The 22627-nt window shown below is 41.0% G+C and overlaps 1 protein-coding gene across 2 annotated transcripts in view; it reads right to left on the reverse strand.

Moving 5' to 3' along the window:
- Positions 1 to 2051: 2051 nt before the first annotated feature.
- The window catches only part of CHEK2 (checkpoint kinase 2), a 92725-nt gene continuing 72149 nt past the window's right edge, over positions 2052 to 22627 (reverse strand). For both annotated transcript variants that reach the window (XM_044275402.1, XM_044275401.1), the window contains exons 10-15: positions 15859 to 15945; positions 12871 to 13034; positions 10208 to 10323; positions 9586 to 9671; positions 6007 to 6078; positions 2052 to 3108 (exon numbers count right to left, since the gene is read on the reverse strand). In XM_044275402.1, the coding sequence (XP_044131337.1) occupies positions 2992 to 3108; positions 6007 to 6078; positions 9586 to 9671; positions 10208 to 10323; positions 12871 to 13034; positions 15859 to 15945 (642 nt within the window). In that variant the 3' untranslated portion in view covers positions 2052 to 2991. The remainder of the gene's footprint in view (positions 3109 to 6006; positions 6079 to 9585; positions 9672 to 10207; positions 10324 to 12870; positions 13035 to 15858; positions 15946 to 22627) is intronic.

Genomic DNA, 22627 nt, shown 5'->3' on the forward strand with positions numbered 1-22627 from the left:
AGCTACAGATCATATACACCATCTACTACAGCTTCACCACATTGAGATCTGCTTAGAAAGCGAATATAAATATCACTGCTTTATTCAGAAGCACAATATAGGATTATAAAGACACCAGTGATATGTGTTTGTTTATAAGCATAGAAGAAACATACATCTCTATGTGGCAATGCTATAGCTTGGTGGTAAGTGCTTGGTTTTGCATGCAGAGATCCCAGGTTTGAATCTTGGGAAAAACTTTGTTTTTTTTTATCCCCCCCATTTTACCCATAATAAAAGTCTATATCCTTATCATATTGAGAGAATAATGTTTTTAGGTCTAAAAAGCTAATAAATATTGCTGGCTTCTTTATAGTCATATCTTGTGCCCGTGAATAAAAGTTTTCATGTTTCTAAGGGCTCATTCACACTTGCGAATAAAGTTTATTTAAGTCTCTCCTAGGATTCAAACCTGGGATCTCTACATGCAAAACCAAGCACTTAACATCAAGCTATAGCATTATCACAAACAGAAGTATGTTTTTTCTATGCTGATAAGCCAACACATATTACTGGTGTCTTTATAATATTATAGTGCCTGTGAATAAATTAGTACTGTCACGTAACACATTGATAGGAGCACTAACACTGGTAACGCTTCTGCTTTGTGAAAACACACACTATATATTGCTCGCTTTTCCCCAAGCCTGCCTAAAAACGCACACCTAACAATCCCCCACCTTGGTGTTAGGCGACAGTACTTTGAATAGTGGGGAGTGCGGCCAGTACAGGTTGCCCCTACTCCACATCGGTGTGTGAACATTGTGGTGACAGTTTAGCAGGGAGGAGTAGCAGCTCCTTTCATAAGTACCAGTGCCACAGTATACAAACACTGATACCACCAACACTGTGGATCATTCCACAATACTATTATTCACCCCTGTGACAATACCACAGGATTCATTCCCTGAATAAAGCTCTGCAATTTACAATAGTGCATCGCCAACCTTTCCCGAACATAGCCTGATAGTTTTAACCGTATTAGTATAGGTTTTGGTTTTAATGATATCAATAAAGTGTAAAATTTTTGAAGTATAGGTAGGACCCCTACAGGGATTCTCCGGCCATTTGACCGGCATTGTTTGTTTCAGTGTATATACCCAGGGTCTTCACCAGGGCCCATTTAGAGATGATATGTACACGCTAGCACAAGGCTCTTGGACTCTGCCCTCAGCATGTCTAGCCCTGTCAATCAAAGGCAGGGGGAGTGTGCAGAGCACAAGGGGTGTAAAAAAACTGTGCTCAAATGATTCAGCCCTGCCTCCTGGTGCTCAAACTTGTAATTTGCATATGAATTAAAACAGATTTCTCTGCAGCCGTTTAGCATCCAGACAAAACAAAGGTATTGTTTTAATCAGCATGATGAGCAGCCAGTATGTCTGGTTTAATAGGGTTGATCTTGCAGACAGAGCCGCTTTAACATAGCTAACCATGACTACTTTCCCTCACACTTTTCAAAACTGAAGTGAGAGATGTAAAAAAAAGTTCAAATTTTTTTGTGCAATTCAGCCCAAAGTTGCAAAACCTATTTTGATAATTTGTGATGCCAGAATTCTGGAGTGCAGGGTGTCATAAATTTCCCTCTTTGTGTTACAAGGTCTCAACATGTTTGGATCCCTAATTGCTGTCAGAAAGTGAGAATATCCCCGTTTCCAGAGAATGCAAATATGTGCAAAGAAACTGAACGCATCATAACCTATTGTTTAAAGAGGACCTTTCATGGGTCCAGACTTTATAAACTAAGTATCAGGGTATGTAGGGCATACAACAGGGATCTAATAGCGCTTACTATTTCTGGGCGCCGCTCCGTTCTCCCGCTGTGGCCCCCGTGAAATTCTTCCGCCCTGTTTCTCAATGGGAGTCTTCTCCCTGGCTGTGAGCTGTCCAATCGCAGCAGAGAGCGTCGCAGGCAGGGAGACAAAAAAAACAAAAACAACAACTCACCTTCTCCCCGGCTGTGACTCTCTCCACTGCGATTGGACAGCTCACAGCCAGGGAGAAGGAGACGCCCATTGAGAAACAGGGCAATCTGCGCCTCCCTGTACCATTGCGAAAATTAGCATACAGAGCGGGAGAATTTAACGGGTGCCACATCGGGCAAACAGAGTGACCCAGAAAAGATTGTAAGCGCTATTAGATCCCCCAGAACATGACAAACTATAGGTTATTTTCTGATGACACATTCCCTTTACTTATCACAGCTGAGAGTTTGTTATAATTGAGTCACTCTACATCTGAACCACTTGGATTCTAGGTTGACTGTTCTTCTGATTTAAAATGCCCACAGAGTGTTTCCTAGGCTGCATGTGACTATAGCATTCTCTCAGCTATGACCCAAACAGTACCAAGTTAAAAAAAAATAAAAACTTAAAAAAACTAAGTATATTTCTATGCACTGACAGCAAACACCTGAAAACTGCAAGAAAGTAAAACACTAAAGTACAGGTAGAAAGTTGCTCAACTTCTCATCCACAAGACCAAACAACCCCTAAAACTGCACTACAAACTACTATTCAACCATGTGATTTGTTTTTCCACAAGATAAGATGCAGGACTCTCTCAGACAGCCGCAAAAGGATGCTTTTTTAATATCTATACTGCAGCCGCAAATCCTGACCCAACAACTGGCCTAAAAACCCAAAGAGCTGTGAGTTGGGATCATTATACCCAAGGTCGTGCCTGGATTTGCATCTGTAATACAGACACTGAAACACGCTCACATTATGTTTGCCTGAACGAGGTCGTACACAAAGCACGATTTCTTGGTATCAAATAATACAATTTCTTCTACGAATCTACATTTTTTTAAAAAATTCTCTAAGAAGCAAACATAGCTACTTTATTTCCTGTGTGGTGTCAGCAGTAACGTTATACAGAGAACGCTGAAAATTAAAATGGCAATACCTGATCACTGTACAAACAATACAAATATTACATAAAGATGCTACAATTTCACAAATTCGTCACTTTTTTCGTTCTCTTATCATACTGGGTTGTTGAGGTGTCTGAAGATGTAGAAGTATTGGCATCTGGGTCCACTTCATGCCCACGTTTGCGACTCATAAAATGCTGTGGATTAATGCAGGAAAAAAAACAACTATTAAAGGGAATGGTATGTGCCAGTGCTTCATGTAAATGTCATAATAAGGTTGAAAATAAGCGTGCCAAATGATGGTGCAACATACAAATTTATATATTATACAGGTCCTTCTAAAAAAATTAGCATATTGTGATAAAGTTCATTATTTTCTGTAATGTACTGATAAACATTAGACTTTCATATATTTTAGATTCATTACACACCAACTGAAGTAGTTCAAGCCTTTAATTGTTTTAATATTGATGATTTTGGCATACAGCTTATGAAAACCCAAAATTCCTATCTAAAAAAATTAGCATATCATGAAAAGGTTCTCTAAACGAGCTATTAACCTAATCATCTGAATCAACTAATTAACTCTAAACACCTGCAAAAGATTCCTGAGGCTTTTAAAAACTCCCAGCCTGGTTCATTACTCCAAACGGCAATCATGGGTAAGACTGCCGACCTGACTGCTGTCCAGAAGGCCATCATTGACACCCTCAAGCAAGAGGGTAAGACACAGAAAGAAATTTCTGAACGAATAGGCTGTTCCCAGAGTGCTGTATCAAGGCACCTCAGTGGGAAGTCTGTGGGAAGGAAAAAGTGTGGCAGAAAACGCTGCACAACGAGAAGAGGTGACCGGACCGAGGAAGATTGTGGAGAAGGACCGATTCCAGACCTTGGGGGACCTGCGGAAGCAGTGGACTGAGTCTGGAGTAGAAACATCCAGAGCCACCGTGTACAGGCGTGTGCAGGAAATGGGCCACAGGTGCCGCATTCCCCAGGTCAAGCCACTTTTGAACCAGAAACAGCGGCAGAAGTGCCTGACCTGGGCTACAGAGAAGCAGCACTGGACTGTTGCTCAGTGGTCCAAAGTACTTTTTTCGGATGAAAGCTAATTTTGCATGTCATTCGGAAATCAAGGTGCCAGAGTCTGGAGGAAGACTGGGGAGAGGGAAATGCCAAAATGCCTGAAGTCCAGTGTTAAGTACCCACAGTCAGTGATGGTCTGGGGTGCCATGTCAGCTGCTGGTGTTGGTCCACTGTGTTTTATCAAGGGCAGGGTCAATGCAGCTAGCTATCAGGAGATTTTGGAGCACTTCATGCTTCCATCTGCTGAAAAGCTTTATGGAGATGAAGATTTCATTTTTCAGCACGACCTGGCACCTGCTCACAGTGCCAAAACCACTGGTAAATGGTTTACTGACCATGGTATTACTGTGCTCAATTGGCCTGCCAACTCTCCTGACCTGAACCCCATAGAGAATCTGTGGGATATTGCGAAGAGAAAGTTGAGAGACGCAAGACCCAACACTCTGGATGAGCTTAAGGCCGCTATCGAAGCATCCTGGGCCTCCATAACACCTCAGCAGTGCCACAGGCTGATTGCCTCCATGCCACGCCGCATTGAAGCAGAAGGATTCCCGACCAAGTATTGAGTGCATAACTGAACATAATTATTTGAAGGTTGACTTTTTTTGTATTAAAAACACTTTTCTTTTTTTGGTCGGATGAAATATGCTAATTTTTTTAGATAGGAAATTTGGGTTTTCATGAGCTGTACGCCAAAATCATCAATATTAAAACAAAAAAAGGCTTGAACTACTTCAGTTGTGTGAAATGAATCTAAAATATATGAAAGTCTAATGTTTATCAGTACATTACAGAAAATAATGAACTTTATCACAATATGCTAATTTTTTTAGAAGGACCTGTATATATAAAATACTAAAGCAGATCTCACAATTAGACTATGCTGCTCACAAAAAAGTGGTATTTCGCTAATAGGAACGATTATACACGAGAATACACTTGGCCCATATTTATGAGGAGTGCACCAGACACCTCTTCGACTCAGGGAAGTGACTCCATAAAGTAACTACATACCCAATACATTCTCTAACTGCATCCATTAGTCAAATAGCACTATATTTTTTGTGCTGGAAAGCGGACCTGTCCACTACTATGCTGTCCTTACACTGGGCAGCACAGTGTGATGACAAATCCACTTTGAAGGCATAGGACTCCTTTTGGTTACCTTGAATTAAAACAGCAGCCAAAAGCAGTGTGTTGTCACCAACTATGTCAGGTGCACTAACACAGCCAGTAATGTAAAAGAGCTAGACAGACTCTACAGCAAGTACTGTAGAACAATTGAAATACAAATCATTTTAAAAGAACAAGAATAATATAAAATATCAGCATCTGTATCATGACCACAACACCCAGACCCCTTATCGTCCTACTGAATCAAACTTTGATCACTAAAGAACCCTCTGGTGATCTACGTTTGGTTCAGCAACAGCTATGGATGTAAAAATGGGAAATTTTAGAAGTCGTCACAAAGGCTAGTGTCAGACAGAACAGTTCAGATGTTTTGTACCTGGAATAAAGAAAAGTATCCAGTCAAGGATGTATGTAACATGCCATAAAACACTAAGACTAGAATATAAGAGCTAGATATGAAAGAAGAAAATGTTATCTTTATATTTGGCATATCACGGAAGGGGTGAACCACAGGTTAGAGTGGAGAACCATGGCAAAACAGTGGTTCTCACTGTGGCAGACTGGGGTTGTCCATGCATTACATGGATGGCCATTCACCTGTAATACACATTTCTAATGCAGAGGAAATTTATAGCCAGAACTTCCCACAACAATAACAGCTGATCACCGGTGGTTATGAACATGAACCTTCGTTGATCATTGGATTGCTGTGACAGCTTCAACATGAAGATATGGTTGCTGTACTGAGACAAGTTTGAGAGAAGATTGGGATGCCATTTACTGTATTAAAATATATTTTAATATATTAGTTAAGAGTCTCGTGTGAATTGAAGCGCTCTACCAAGTGGCAGATCTAGAAGAACAGAAGGGTTTAGTACCTGTGATGGAGGTGGCATTGGATGAACAATATCATACATTAACCGCTCAGTAATGCTCTTCATTTCATCATCCTAAAAAACATAACAGCAAACAAATGCATGTTTTCATAGAAAATAAAACCATCAAAATGGATGTTTGAGTAAGAAGACTGCCACTATTCACACATGTACACATTTTATAAAATATTTTAAAGAGTTATCCAACCACTATAATGCCGCGCCCCCCCCCCCAAAATGCTGGAGCCCCTCACACAGATTATACTTACCTTGCTCCCTGGCACCCGCTTGTGATGCTCGCAAGGCATCAAAACATCGGGCAATGGGGTGGGCAGCCAATAACAGGCCGCAACGAGGATGAGCCACCCGTGACGCGCCTGGTTATAGATTATCTGCACGCCAAGAAGATGCAGCAGCGGCACATCAGGAGTGATGCAAGTACAGTCTGTGTGAGGTGCTCGAGTATTAGGGGGGGGGGGGGCATTATAGGGGTTGATAACCCCTTTAAAGTGCATCTCCCTGCCCATCTAAAGCTCTTATATTAGCTTCTACAGTGCACAAAACTCTCAGATTAGCCATATTTTTTAACTTGAGTGTATTCATAAGGACAGTGCCTCTGCCTCCGCTCTCCTGACTGTAAAACAAGCCATACACATTAAAATGTGTTGAACCAAATTATTGTTTGGTCAACAGCTCTCTTCCGACACCCCCACACGTTTGGTGTGCCGAACAGGTATGTATGACACTTCTGGCGGTGGGTTATCTCCCACGTTAGAACCCACTGAAACTATACACCAATATGTATGGGGGGCCTTTACTGAAACGGTGTATGCAGACACACAAAAGCAGGGTCGGACTGGCTACACACCTTGCAGGGAAATTTCCCGGTAGGTTGATGCCTAGGGGGCCACCCAAAACCTCGTCATGGCTGCCAGCCAGGTACATAAAGATATGATGCTCTTAGCATTACTTCATGTAGAAGCATTAGACACTTATCCACATGGCCGGTAGCTGGCCTTTTGAATGCAACTGTATTGCCAGAACGATGATACAGTTTCATACTGTGGCACGGGTGGCAGTTGTTCTGTCATGCAGTATTTCTGTTGGGGCAGTATTTTGTTCTGTACTACAGTACTGCTGGCCCCACCTACTTTTGTCTCTGCTGTCATGTGGTGTCCCATTTACTGTCAGTTTCGACCCACCAACATGGGGCCACTTAGTTTTTTTTTTTCCAGGGCCATTTTAAAGTGTAACTGTCATGTTTTCATTAAAAAAAATAAATAAAAATAAAAAAAAAAAAATCGCCAGCATTACCTCAGTAGATCCCCAGTCTGTTAATAATCATGTTTGACCCAGTAGTCTGATGCACAGTGTGAGGGCGCTCTGTGACCTCATGCTGTGTGCGCCAGTTCACAGTACAGCCAACAGCAGGAGGAAGAAGATCGCGGCCGGTGAGGAGCGGCGGCGTCCAGGAGCAGGAGAGGTAAGAGTTGTTTTTATTTTATAAAACATGAGGCTGAACTGATATGGGGGGCTGCAATGGGGATTATGAGAGGCATAAGGCTGATAATGGGGGCTGATTAGAGGCATAAGGACTGATATGGGGGCTAATGAGAGGCATAGGGGCTGATGAAAGGCATGGGGGCTAATATGGGGATGGTGAGAGTCATGGGGGCTGATGAGAGGCATGTGTAACACCTCAGAGTTGTGTTACTACAGACCTCTACCTCGCTACTATCTATCTCCTTAGCGCCTCTTATGATGTAAATTTATAGGATATCCTCCAGAAATGTGCATATAAAAAACTGTATTAATGCAATTGTTCATGTAATTAGCCTGATGTACCAGCAGGTGACAGCAACATATTGGCAGAGGCAGTCTAGTGTATCTAAGCTGGAATGGTTTATATATATATATATATATATATATATATATAAAAGATAAGTCAGTGACAGACACTCTCTGCTAGGGGAAGGTTGTGTGATAGTATTCAGGAGAAACCCCTTCCTAGGGAAGGACAGTAAGGATATAGTCTCAGCTGAGACATGTCCATATATATTCCCCATCTAGAGCACCTTTAGATCTGCTGGATGAAGAAGCAAAATCTACAGACAAAGGCCTCTTTCACACTACAGTTTTTTTTTTTCCGTTTTGCGGTCCGTTTTTTGCGTTCCGTATACGGAACCATTCATTTCAATGGTTCCGCAAAAAAAACGGAATGTGTTCCGTATGCATTCCGTTTCCGTGTTTCCGTTTTTTCGTTCCATTGAAAGATAGAACATGTCCTATTATTGCCCGCAAATCACGGTCCGTGGCTCCATTCAAGTCAATGGGTCCCCAAAAAAAAAAACGGAACACATACGGAAATGCATCCGTATGTCTTCCGTTTCCGTTCAGTTTTTTCTGAACCATCTATTGAAAATGTTATGCCCAGCCCAATTTTTTCTATGTAATTACTGTATACTGTATATGCCATACTGAAAAACGGAACGGAAACGGAACCACAACGGAAGCAAAAAAACGGAACAACGGATCCGTGAAAAACGGACCGCAAAACACTGAAATGGACATACTGTAGTGTGAAAGAGGCCAAACTCTGAAGTTCCAGGAACCCATCTGTGAGAGAAGTCCAGTTCCTAGGAGAAGCCTATTCCTCCTTAGCTAGTCTGTCTCCACACAGCAAAAGGTACCAAGTCAGCGCAGAAGATTAATTCCTGCCGCAGATACAGAGCTAGAAGCAGACGTTTATCCTGCAAGCTCCACAGAGAGCAGAAGTGTACATTCCTGCCAAATATTGCCTACACCTGCTGGGCCCAAGAGACCAACGTTGTATACTGTTTAAATGCAAGTTCCTTCAAGTAAAACAACGTTTGAACTTCGTCTAAAGATCTGGACCTCATTTATTCTGCAAAGTTCCTCTATTACTCCTACTATCACCATACTCAAATTTATTGCAAGTGAGCCAGGACGTCCCCAGGTAGGAGACACTGTGACGGCACTAACACAACACTACAGAGACATTATAGGCCATTACACCACTCTGGCATTCCTAACATGGGACGTGCGTTATAACACCTTGGAAGGGCCCTGGGATAGTACCTTGCGCAAACTGCAATTGGAGTCACGACAAATACTGAATATTATCTTTCCGTACCTGACCACTGTACATGGAGGCTGATGAAAGACATTGGGCTCTTATCGGAGGTCTGATTGGGGGTCATTTACATTGGGGTCTGAGCTGACGTCCGATTGGGGGTCAGATCTGAGGTCTTATTAACATTGGGAGTATGATTGGGGCTGTCAGCTGTAAAATAAAAAAAACTGTAAAACTGTAGTGGAATAGCATTTTTTTTCCCCTTCAAATTCCACCATATTTGAATTTTTTTTCCCCGCTATCCACTACATTATATGCAATATTAAATGGCGGTATTGGAAAGTACAACTTGTCCTGCAAAAAAAACAAAAAAACTCATACGGCTATGTGAGCTGAACAATAAAAAGGTTATGGCTTCGGGAAGGCAGGGGGCGAAAAACAGATAAAATAAAATAAAATGAATTGCCGTGTCAAGAAAAGGTTAATACCTGCAGCCAGGGGTGCTCCAGGGCTTTCTTTGTTGTGAGTCTCTTTTCTGGATCAACAACCAGCAGCTTTTTAACTAGATCCAGTGCTGTAAATATATCAACAATGATAGTTATTCTTGTTAGACTACTTTCACACTAGCGTTTTAGTTTTGCGGTATCGAGATCAGTCATAGGGGCTCAACACTGGGAAAAAACACTTCAGTTTTGCCCCCATTCATGGTCAGTGGGGACAAAACTGAACTGAACTGTTTAGTTGTGTTCCCATACCAGAAAGCAAACCACAACATGTTGTAGTTTGCTTTCCGTCCTGGGAGACGGATTCGGCATGACCCCCAATGGGGACGGATCCGTTTTCCCTGCCACAATAGAAAAAGGATCAGTTCTCTTAACCTTCAATGGAGTTCATGACGGATCTGTCTGGGCAATGTTCAAGATAATAACAACCGGATCTGTTCATAACGGATGCAGACGGTTGTATTATCAGTAACAGAAGCGTTTTTCCTGGATCCTGCCGGGAAAATGCTAGTGTGAAAGTAGCCTTACGTTACATAAGTTACACAGATAATGCTTCTTCAGAAGGAATAATACATTGAAAACTACACATGTAAATCAATTTCCATACCTGGCTGTGACACGTGTTCCCAAGCAGCTGGAATAAAGTTGTAAAGTCCTCCTGTGATCTGATCTTTTAGAGGTATGTTACAGTTACTTTCGGAAAATGGTGGGTACCCACTAAGGCTGTAAAATATAGACTATATCAGGGAGAGCTTTTTGTACAGAAACTGTACCCTACACTGTTAAATATTTTATCCAAGCAGTGAATGGGCTCTAAAAATTACAGTATCTGAAATACACATTAAAGGGCTTCTGTCACACCCCCCCCAGTCTTTTTTTTTTGGCTACTTATAATCCCTATACTGCGATATATCAATCTATAATGCGATTACTCATTTTGGTTTAGTAGTTAATAAAAAATAAATAAAACGGACTTTTATAATATGCAAATTACCTGTCTACCAGCAAGTAGGGCGGCTACTTACTGGTAGCGGCCGCATCCTCCTTTCATAAAGACGCCCCCTCCTCATGTTGATTGACAGGGCCAGCGAGCGCTCGTCCTCTGCTATCAAAATCTGGCGCCTGCGCCGTACCCGTCTTCAGTCGGCGCAGGCGCACTGAGAGGACGCTCCTTCCTCAGTGCACCTGCGCCAGGTGTAGATGTGACGTCATCGGCGCAGGCGCATTGAGGATAGAGCAGCCTAGCGAGCGTTCTCCTCTCAGTGCGCCTGCGCCGACTGAAGACAGGTACGGCGCAGGCTGCCAGATTTTGAATGCAGACAGGGTCAGCAGGGTCTTTATGAAAGGAGGATGCAGCTGCTACCAGCAAATAGCCGCCCTACTTGCTGGTAGACAGGTAATTTGCATATTATAAAAGTCAGTTTTTTAAATTAACTACTGAACCAAAACGAGTAATAGCATTATAGATTGATATATCGCAGTATAGGGATTATAAGTAGCCAGAAAAATAAAATAAAAAAAGATTTTAGTGGGGTGACAGAAGCCCTATAAGCACACAGCAGCTCTCACCTTCCCCTTCACCAGTCGAGCACGGATGGCGCACCCGGATGCGTAATAGTAAATTCGAAAATATAGGAAAATCCAGCTCAAGAAATGGTGGAAAAAATTTGTAGCTTTATTGCGGCATAAAATCTTCGACAAACAAAGCTACACATTTTTCCACCATTTCTTGAGCTTGATTTTCCTATATTTTCGAATATCTGAAATACAGTATCCTGTATTATAAGACGACTTAATAAAGGCTCCGAGTAGAACAGTGCACCTCAAGACTAGTCCTCCAGTACCTCATAGGTCTGGATTTAAGAATTTTTTACTTTCACAAGGGACCTGCAGTGAGTAACACACTAATCTATAAACATATTAAAAGGCACACAGATATGCCACATTTTGTTAAGAAAGCAGTTGTAGGAAATGTCTGCAGGACTTCTTTATGAAAATATGCATTATACTGCACAGGAATTTACTGGTACATATAGTTTGCTATGCTACAATATTTCCTACAGCAATTAAACAAAAGGCTACTGATTTAAATTTAAGGTTCAAAAAATTAAATGCTTATGCTTTGTAATATTATTAAAGCGCCATTCATTCCATGGCGCTGTACATATGATGAGGGGTATACATACATAAGCATGAACAAGACTAGTACAGAAGGAGAGGGCCCTGCCTATGAGGGCTTACAATCTACGAGCTATGGAGGAAGGACACAGTAGGTGAGGGTAAAGCTGGTCATGGCGGTATAGCAGCAGCAGGGTCACTGGGTGTAGGCTTGTCTGAGGAGGTGGGTTTTCATTTTTTTTTTTTTTTGAAGGATTCCACTGAGAGTTTGATATGTTGGGGTAGATAGTTCCAGAGTGTGGAGATGCACGAGAGAAATCATGGAGGCAATTGTGGGAAGATAAAAGGAGAGGAGAGAAGGAGGTCTTGTGAGGATCGGAGATTGCGTGTGGAGATGTATCGGGAAAGTAGCTTGGAGATGTATGGAGGGGACAAGTTGTGGATGGCTTTATATGTATTTGATATAATATTGAACTGAATTTGCTGGGCAATGGGGAACCATTGAAGGCATTGGCAGAGGAGTAACGGGGGTGGGGGTGGAAGAGGTGGATTAGTTTGGCACGAGTTGAGGATAGATTGGAGGGGTGTGAGTGCGCTAGATGGAAGGCCACAGAGGAGGATGTTTCAGTAGCCTAGGCGGGAGATGATGAAGGCATGTACAAGCATTTTTGCAGACTCACGGTTGAAGAATGCAGAAGATATTTTTGAATTGGAGGCAGCAGGTGGTGGAAAGGGCTTGAATGTGCGGTCTGAAGGAGAGGGCCGAATCCAAAGTCACTCCAAGGCAGCGGACTTGGTTGACAGGGGAGAGTGTGCAGCCATTGATTGTGATAGACAAGTCTGTTGGGGGTTTTGAGCAAAATGGGGTAGATTATAAATTCTGTTTTATCCATGTTAAGTTTATACACTGTGCAAAAGTGTTACTGTTACACTGCATCCTAAAGTCACATTGACAGCTTTAATTAGAGTAGGATTAAAACATGGATATTACAGAAGTGGTATTAATCACACTGGAAATCAAGAACTACTAATATTCAGAAAAACGTCTTATATTTTGATTATTCCAAATCAATTCAAGATGTTTACATCAACAGATCCTTGTTTAATGAAATGAATTCTTGCAGTCACTAATTTACACGTATGCATAGTTACCAGACAAAGAGAATGACTCCTAAACTCCAGTAATCCACCGCTCTACTATATCCACCTGTCCCAGCCGTGTTTAACACCTCAGGAGCCAAGTAAGTAGGTGTCCCACACAAAGTCCTCATTAATGAGGTTTCACCAAGAATTTTGGACTGCCCAAAATCCGTGATCTGTAAAATGAATTACAGGGATTGAACTTAGATGTTCGGTTTTACACTTCACAGGAAACATATTGTTGATGGTGTATACCAGTTATGGCCAAATACAGTTGCAAAAGAGTAATCGAACCCTTGGGAATTACTAGTGAACGTGGTCAAACTGTTACCACCCAAGTCTCAGTTGTAGACAAACATGATTTAAAAGAACATAGGTGCAGGGAAAAAGCGACATCATCTGGAGGATAAACACAGCGGATACTACATTCATTATCCTAAACTAACAGTGCACAAATGAGCATAGGTTTTTACAGTTTTTAGAGTCTTCTAGAGGTCTTTCGCTGTTACCCTTGGATTCTCTCTCACCTCTTTCAGGATTGTCCTTTGTGCTCTTACCAGGATGCCCACTCCTAGGTAGAGTAGCAAAAGTAATGCATTTCTTCCATTGCTAGATAATTTGACTTGTGTATTGATGCACACACAGGTCTTTGGTAATTCTTTTGCAGCTTTTTCTAGCATTATGCATCTCTATAACATGTCTTCAGAAAGTTGTTTGCAGCGAGACATGGCTCACACTAACCAATCTTTCTTGAAAAGTGCAGACTTGTCAGTAACCAGGATTTCTGTGCCCTTATTTAATGTTAAAAACATCTGTGAACACCACACTCCCAATCTCATCGCCACAAATGGGTTTACCGGGACTTAATAATTGATGATATCCTCGGGATATATCGTCTGTGGGGTTCTGACTCCCAGTACCCTATCACCACTGAGTACCACTGCCTTTCACTAGGCGTGTGACATCACGTCCATCAGTCACATAGCTTTCTTTGCAGAATAGTCCAAGTTAAGTGAATAGGACTGAGCTGCAATATCAAGCACAGCTGAGACAAGGGAGCCAATCAGATATTGATGACCTATTCTGAGGAGCTCAGGCAAAACAGTGAAGTACTTTTTTCAGAGCCCAAGCTAGATTTGGGGAAAACTGTGGCGGTTAAAGGGATTGGACACTTTCAAAGTACTGTTGATCAATGTGTATGTTAGATGATTATATAGCACTTACTAATGCAGCCTTAGGTGCAACCACAATAGTAAATGTGGGCCAATGTGCTCAATAAAAGACATGAATGGTACAACTGTTTGTGTCAATAGTTTAATAAGATTCTATTTGCCTATAATTGTGACTTTAATAACAGAGAGACCACAATGCAGAAATCCAGGTAATTCCAAAGGGTTCACTTTTTCTTGCAACTGTTTAGCTTGTGATCCACTGGTGACATCAAAGCATGTTTTCTCCAGCTGGATTTTACAGTAGACTATGTTACAATTAGCCCAACACCATCCTTTCTTAGTAAACTAATAGGGCTGAAGAGTCTCGGCCAGAGCTAATAGCTGCTGTGGGTCTCAAGACACTCCCTAACAGCTAATACTGTACATACCGTTCCTTCTACATACCACACATGTGAGGAGCAGTATTATGGTCAGTCATGTAAGAAAAAAATATGGCTGTGGTGCAGGTAAAAATATAAAAAAATATATGGCTGCTGATAAAATACTGATGAACGTGTAATACAGCCTGGGTGAAGAGAAAGGTGGCTAGTATGCAGTGACTTAAGCCAAATATATTTTGTAGTTTACATTACATTGAGAAACTGGCCATTTTTTTGCACCAACATGAGTTGTCCTCATTTCGTAATGTGTCCTTACATCACTATTGAAAAAAATATACTACAAAAAGCTACCGTATTTTTCGCCCTATAAGACGCACTCCCCCCCCCCCCCCCAAAAAAAGTGGGGGGAAAATAGCAGTGCGTCTTATGGGGCGAATGGTGCTGATTTTGCAGTGTTTTCAATGATACACACGCCGCGATGCCGCGCGGCGGGTGTATCAGCTGTGAGGGAGGAGGGGCTGGGGGCCGGCATCTGCATTTATAATGACAGCGGGGCCCGTGCAGTGACTGTATTCTACTACACGGGCCCCGCTCACTGTATAATCGTATCTGTATTCTATAATAGTTAATTGTGTATATACCGGTAATCGGATAATCAGCGCTACTTACAACTACAATCGCTCGGTAGCAGAGAGGAGGCAGGCTTGGAGGACGGGCGGCGCGTCACTCACTATGTCACGTGTCTGCGCCGCCCATTTTATGAATAAAGTCGGCGGCGTGGGCGCATGACGTAGTGACTCACGCTGCCAGCGCCCGTCCTGCCTCCTCCCTCCTACCTCTGTAGTTGTAAGTAGCGCTGATTATGAGATTACCAGTATATATACATAATTAACTATTACAGAATACAGATACGATTATACAGTGAGCAGGGCCCGTGTAGTAGAATACAGTCACTGCACAGGCCCCGCTGTCATTATAAAAGCAGATGCGACCCCCACCCCTTGTATTGAGGGTCATTCACTACAGGGACACTGTTATGGAGGGGATCTGTGGATGACACATAGCTTAAGATGCTATATATGTGTCATACACAGATCCCCATAACAGTGCCATCCAGAGACCCCAATAAGAGCCACCCACAGATCCCCCATAAGTGTCACCAACAGATCACCCATAACAGTGTGTCACCCACAGATCCCCCATAACAGTTCGTCACCCACAGATTCCCCATAACAGTGCGCCATCCACAGACCACAATTAGTTCAAAACCCACCAAAAGCACATCTATTGGTTCAAAATATATTTTTTCTTATTTCCCTCCTTAAAAACCTAGGTGCGTCTTATGGGCCGGTGCGTCTTATAGGGTGAAAAATACGGTATATTCCTTGTTTTTCTATGGCTTCCCCCCAATGATATCAAACAAAACTGAAAAAGCTTATGGAACGCACCTTTATACAACATTCCTCATTAACTGAGGAGAGCAAGACATTCTCAAGTTTCAGATCACGATGTATGATTCCATTATCATGCAGATACTAAAAGGCAAGATTTGGTTAAAACTTCAATGAATAAAACATTACAGTATAACATGTCAGATACTGCATACTCAACATCACAGATTTTTTTTTTGTATAACTGCATTTTCTCTAAACTTTAGAGAAAAAAAAACCTTTTCCTCTGTAGGGTTCCTTTTACACGGCCACATTTCTCCCCAGTAGCAAGCACAGATCGACAATATAGCAAGTCAATAAGTTCTTTTTTTAACCCCTTCTGTCCTGATCAAGTTTTCACCCTCCTACACAGGCCATTTTTTGCAAATCGGACATGCGTCACTTTATGTGGTAATAACTTTTACTTATTCAAGCCATTCTGAGATTGTTTTCTCGTGACATATTGAACTTCATAAATTTTAGTCAATATATTTCACCTTTATGAAAAAAATCTAAAATTTACCTAAAATTTTGAAAGGAAAAAAAAACACAGTTCGCAAAAATTCTATTTCTCTACTTTTAAAACAGAAAGTGATACCTCATTAAATATGTATTACTTAGAATTCCCCATACACAGTTAGGTCTATATATATTTGGACACTGACACAAATTTTGTTTTTATTACCCGTTTACCAAAACATATTAAAAAGTCATAGTTATATAATGGATATGGACATAAAGTCCAGACTTTTAGCTTTAATTTGAGGGCATCCACATTAAAATTGGATGAAGGGTTTAGGAGTTTTAGCTCCTTTAAATGTAACATAGTGCATGAGGCAGAAAGACATTTGTCCATCCAGTTCGGCCCGTCATCCTGCAAGTTGATCCAGAGGAAGGAGAAAAAAAAAAGAGGTAGAAGCCAATTTCCCTTCTTTAAGGGAATAAAAAATTCCTTCCCGACTCCAATCAGGCAATCAGAATAACTCCCTGGATCAACTATAGCCTGTAATATTATTACACTCCAGAAATACATCCAGGCCCCTCTTGAATTCCTTTATGAAAATGTGGCACCCTGTTTTTAAAGGGACCAAAAGTAAATTGGACAATTGACTCAAAGTTTCATGGGCAGGTGTGGGCAATTACTTAATTTTTTAATTCTCAATTAAGCATATAAAAGGCCTGGAGTTGATTTGAGGTGTGGTGCTTGCATTTTGAAGATTTTGCTGAAAAGTAAACATGCGGTCAAAGGAGCTCTCCATGCAGGTGAAAAAAGCCATCCTTCATCTGCGAAAACAGAAAAAAAACATCCGAGAAATTGCTACACTATTAGGAGTGGCAAAATCTACAGCTTGGTACATCCCGAGAAAGAAGCACTGGTGACCTCAACAATGCAAAAAGACCTGGTCGTCCACGGAAGACAACAGTGGTGGATGACCGCAGAATTACCACCATGGTGAAGAGAAACTCCTTCACAACAGCCAACCAAGTGAACAACACTCTCCAGGATATAGGCGTATCAATATCCAAATCTACTATAAGGAGAAGACTGCAAGAAAGTAAATACAGAGGGTTCACTGCACGGCGCAAGCCACTCATAAGCCTCAAGAATAAGGCCAGATTGGACTTTGCTAAAAAAAAAATATATCCTAAAAAACCAGCACACTTCTGGAAGAACATTCTTTGGACAGATGAAACCAAGATCAACCTCTACCAGAATGATCTAAAGAAAAAAGTATGGCGAAGGCATGGTACAGCTCATGATCCAAAGCATACCACCTCATGTGTAAAACATGGAGGCAGAAGTGTGATGGCTTGGGCATGCATGGCTACCAGTGGCACTGGGTCCCTAGTGTTTATTGATGATGTGACACAGGAAAGAAGCAGCCAGATTAATTTTGGGGTTTTCAGAGACATACTGTGTGCTCAAATCCAGCCAAATTGATTGGTCGGCGTTTCATAATACAGATGGACAAGGACCCAAAATATAAAGCCAAAGCAACCCAAGGGCTTTATTAAAGCAAAGAAGTGGAATATTCTTGAATGGGTAAAGCTAGGTTTACACAACGACATTTGTTGCATGACAATTTTTATAATGATAGTCTATGGTGTCGCACTGCGACGCGACAGTCGCAAAAAATCAATTCGGGATGGATTTTTCTGCGACTGTTGCATGTTTCATTGCGACACCATAGACTATCATTATAAAAATTGTCGTGCGACAAATGTTGCAGTGTAGTTGTGCCCTATCTGTCGCATGAAATGTCGTCGTGTAGACCTAGCCTAATAGTTTTCTTTGGCTGTTAACCCTTGCTGTGTTACAGGGAAAAATAGATTAAAATGGAAAACCTGCAAAAATATTTTTTGAAATTTCACCTCCATTTTCCTGTCATTCTTGTGGAACACCTAAAGGGTTAAAGTTTGTAAGAGCCAGTTTTGAATAACTTGAAGGGTGTCGTTTCTAAAATGGGGTCATTTATGGGTGGTTCCCACAAAATGATTATAATTGAACTGGTCCTTAAAAAGTGGGATTTGGAAATTTTCTTAAAACTTTTAAGAACTGCTTTTAAAATTCTAAGCCTTCCAACTTCCTGAAAAATAAGGACATTTTCTAAATGATGCCAACATGAAGTAGACATTGAGAAATGTACAGAAACAACTATTTATGAGGTATCACAACCTACTTTAACCCCTTCAGGACCCTGAAATTTTTCACCTTAAGGACCAGGCAATTTTTTGCAAATCTGACATGTGTCACTTTATGTGGTGATAAGTAAAAGCGTTTAAAGTTATCCAGGCCATTCTGATATTGTTTTCTCGTCACATATTGTACTTCATGACAGTGGTAAAATTGAGTCATAAAAATGTATTTTTAATTATAAAAATATTAAAAATTTACAAAAACATTTAGAAAAATTTCAATTTCTCAACTTTTATAATAGATAGTAATACCTCTAAAAATATAGTTACTACTTAAAGGGAACCTGTCACCAGGATTTTGTGTATAGAGCTGAGGACATGGGTTGCTAGATGGCCGCTAGCACATCCGCAATATCCATTCCCCATAGCTCTGTGTGCTTTTATTGTGTAGAAAAACCGATTTGATACATATGCAAATTAACCTGAGACGAGTCCTGTCCCTGACTCATCTCACATACAGGACTCATCTCAGGTCAATTTGCATATGTATCAAATAGTTTTTTTTACACAATAAAAGCACACAGAGCTATGGGGACTGGGTATTGTGGATGTGCTAGCAGCCATCTAGCAACCCATATGCTCAGCTCTATACACAAAATCCCGGTAACAGGTTCCCTTTAACATTCCCCATATGTCTACTTCATGTTTTGATCATTTTGGGAATACCATTTTATTTTTGGGGGACGTTAGAAGGCTTAGAAGCAACCCACTTTTACAGGACCAGTTAGGGTCTGAAGTCACTTTGTGAGGCTAAGGGTCCGTTCACATGTCCGTAAGTGTTCTGCAGATCCGCAAAACACGGATACTGGCAATGTGCATTCCGCAATTTGCGGACGGCACATCGCAGGCAGTATAATAGAAAATGCCAACTCTTGTCAGAAATTGCGGCCAAGAATAGGACATGTTCTATTTTTTGCGGAAACAGAAGCAAGGATGCGGACAGCACATTCCTGTCCCATTGAAAATTAATGTGCCTGCACCTGATCCGCAAAATTGTGAAACGGATGCGGACCCATTTTGCAGACGTGTGTATAGACCCCTAAGGCTCCATTCATACGTCCGTAACGTGTTTTGCGGATCCACAAAACACAGACGCGGCAATGTGCGGTCCGCATTTTGCGGACCGCACATCGCCGGCACTAATAGAATATGCCTATTCTTGTCTGCAATTGTGGACAAGAATAGAATAGAATAGAAATGAATAGGTCCGCAATTCCGTTCTTCAAAATGTGAAACAAAATTGCGTACGTGTGAAAAGGGCCTTACAGAATAGAAACCACCCAAAAATGACCCCATTTTACAAACTACACCACTCAAGATATTCAAAACTGATTTTACAAACTTTGTTAACCCTTTAGGTGTCCACACAAGAATTAATGGAAAATAGAGATGAAATTTCAGAATTTAACTTTTTGGGCAGATTTTCCATTTTAATCAATTTTTTCCAGTTACAAAGCAAGGATTAACAGCCAAACAAAACTCAATATTTATTGCCCTGATTCTGTAGTTTACAGAAACACCCCACATTGCGCATTGTTTTTATTTTTGTTATTTACAACATTCATCTGACAGGTTAGATCATGTGGTATTTTTATAGAGCAGGTTGATACGGATGCGACAATACTAATGTTGTTTGTTTCAGGTTTACATAACAAAGCATTTTTGAAAAAAATATATTTTTTAGTGTCCCCACATTCTGAAAGCCGCATTTTTTTTTTGGTTTTTTTTTTTGGGGCGACTGTCTTGTGTAGGGCCTCATTTTTTTCAGGATGAGATGACTGTTTGATTGGTACTATTATAGGGTGCATATGACTTTTTGATCGCTTGCTATTACACTTCATTTTTGAAACAAAACAAACAAAAAAAAAATCATGTTTTAGTGTCTCTATAGTCAGAGCCATAGTTTTTTCAGTTTTGGGGCGATTATCTTAGGTAGGGTATGATTTTTGCTGAATGAGATGGCGATTTGATTAGTACTATTTTGGGGTGCGTATGACTTTTTGATTGCTTGCCATTACACTTTTTGTGATGTAAGGAGACCAACAAAATTGGCTTTTTTCACACACTATTTTTTATTTTTACGGTATTCACCTGAGGGGTTAGGTCATGTGATATTTTTGATAGAGCAGGTTATTACGGACACGGCAATACCTAATATGTATACTTTTTTTTTTTTTACTTAAGTTTTACACAAAAACAAAGCCAAAAAAAACATTGTTTTAGTGTCTTCTCCATATTTTGAGCCATATTTTTTTATTGTCTTAGGTAGTGGCTCATTTGTTGCGGGATGAGGTGACATTCAGATTCGTACTATTTTGGCGGGCACACGCCTCTTTGATTGCTTGGTGTTGTACTTTTAGTGATGTAAGGTGACAAAAAAGTTTTATTTAGCAGTTTTTATTTTTACGGTGTTCATCTGAGGGGTTAGGTCATGTGTTATGTCTATAGAGCCGGACGATACGGACCCGGCGATACCCAATATTTGTTACAATTTTTTTTTTAACTATTTGTGGAAAATGACTTTTTTACTTTATTTTTTGTCCCACTTTGGGACTTCAACTTTTAGGGGTCTGATCCCCTTTACAATGCATTCCAATACTTCTGTATTGGAATGCATTGGTTGTATGTGTAATACAGTGTGCATTACTCATACAGCTTCCTGCCTGTGAGATCACAGGCTCAACATCGTAAGGCAGCCCTGATGCCCAAGGAAAGAATCGCGTTGCCTTCCATGCCATCGAGTCCCCGTCACAGCAGCATGGGGACCTGATGGCAGCTCCCGATCCCCGCCCGACATCGCACGTGCCGCGGTCAGCGCGGCACATCAAGGGTTAATGCGCAGCTTTTTTTGGGGGGGCCAAACTCCTGACGAAACACATCTTTTATGATGCCTAAAATCCACAGGCTTAACGGGATCTCTTTCCATTTTCGAAAAGAGAGAAAGTCTTTCCCCCACTGGACAAAAAACATCATTGCCGACTGTCCTTGGGTCTAGAGGCAGACCGAGTTAAAGAGGAATCCTTTATTTCTTCCATTTTTGTTTTCTTGTCGAAAATTATTTCTGTATTGTAAGATTTTTTTGTTCCCGCGAAAAAAAAACTGCTGTCTTTTTGGAGGTCTGGAAACAGGGAAACGCTTTTTGTTATCAGACGACTTTTCTTAAAAGGTCATCCAATACAGGCCCAAAGAGATAATCTCCTTGACATGGGAGAGCAAAGTTTATTCTTTGAACCGGAGTCACCCGACCATCCTTTAAGCCAAACAGCTCTTCTCGCCGAATTGAATAGGGCAGCTGACCTGGCACTAACTTTAAAGCATCCGCCGAAGCATTGGAAATGAGGTCTACTGATTTAATGATGGTCCCTTGGGGTTTTATCTTGGATATGGGACTCCAGCTCTTGTAGCCATAATTTTAATGATCTGGCAGTAGAGGTAGTAGCAATATTTGGTTTTAATGAGTATCAAGATCCTCAAAAGGTAAGATTTTTTTTTTACATTTTGGCAATAGGGGCGTCTAGTTTAGGAGGCCTATTCAAACAGGAGGACTCGCCCTCATCAAAAGGGGCATTTTCTTTTGACATTCTTAAGAAAAAAAGAATTTCTTGTCAGGCTTATTCCATTCCCTCTGAATTAAGTATTCTCTCTAGGTACATCTACTTTCATAGTAGCTCTAATGGCTTTCAGCAGGGATTCAATGTCCTCAGGGAAAAATAGAGGTCTACTCGTGCTGTCTTCATTAGAAGATGAGCTTGAATTTTCCAGGATTTCTCCCTGCTCATTCTCATCTTAATCAGATATTATACTAGCATGACCCTGTTTGCCCGAGGCTGAGGAAGGGATACATTTCTTAAACATTTTCACTGAATCAGAAACTTCAGATTTGAAAATATCTTTGATACTCTGAAGTAAAGATGGGGATTCCTCTTCTACGACTTTGTCCACACAATGCTGACAAAGTAAATTAGACCAAGAAGGAGCGAGATTTTTCTTACACACAGCACATTCCCTCCCTTTGGATTTAGTAGTAGCTTTCCTGGAGCCCTCTGATATTCTACAAATAAAATAAGAGAATAACCCCCATTAAATCTGG

The sequence above is a fragment of the Bufo gargarizans genome, chromosome 1 (assembly GCF_014858855.1).
Source record: "Bufo gargarizans isolate SCDJY-AF-19 chromosome 1, ASM1485885v1, whole genome shotgun sequence".
Lineage (NCBI taxonomy): Eukaryota > Metazoa > Chordata > Amphibia > Anura > Bufonidae > Bufo > Bufo gargarizans.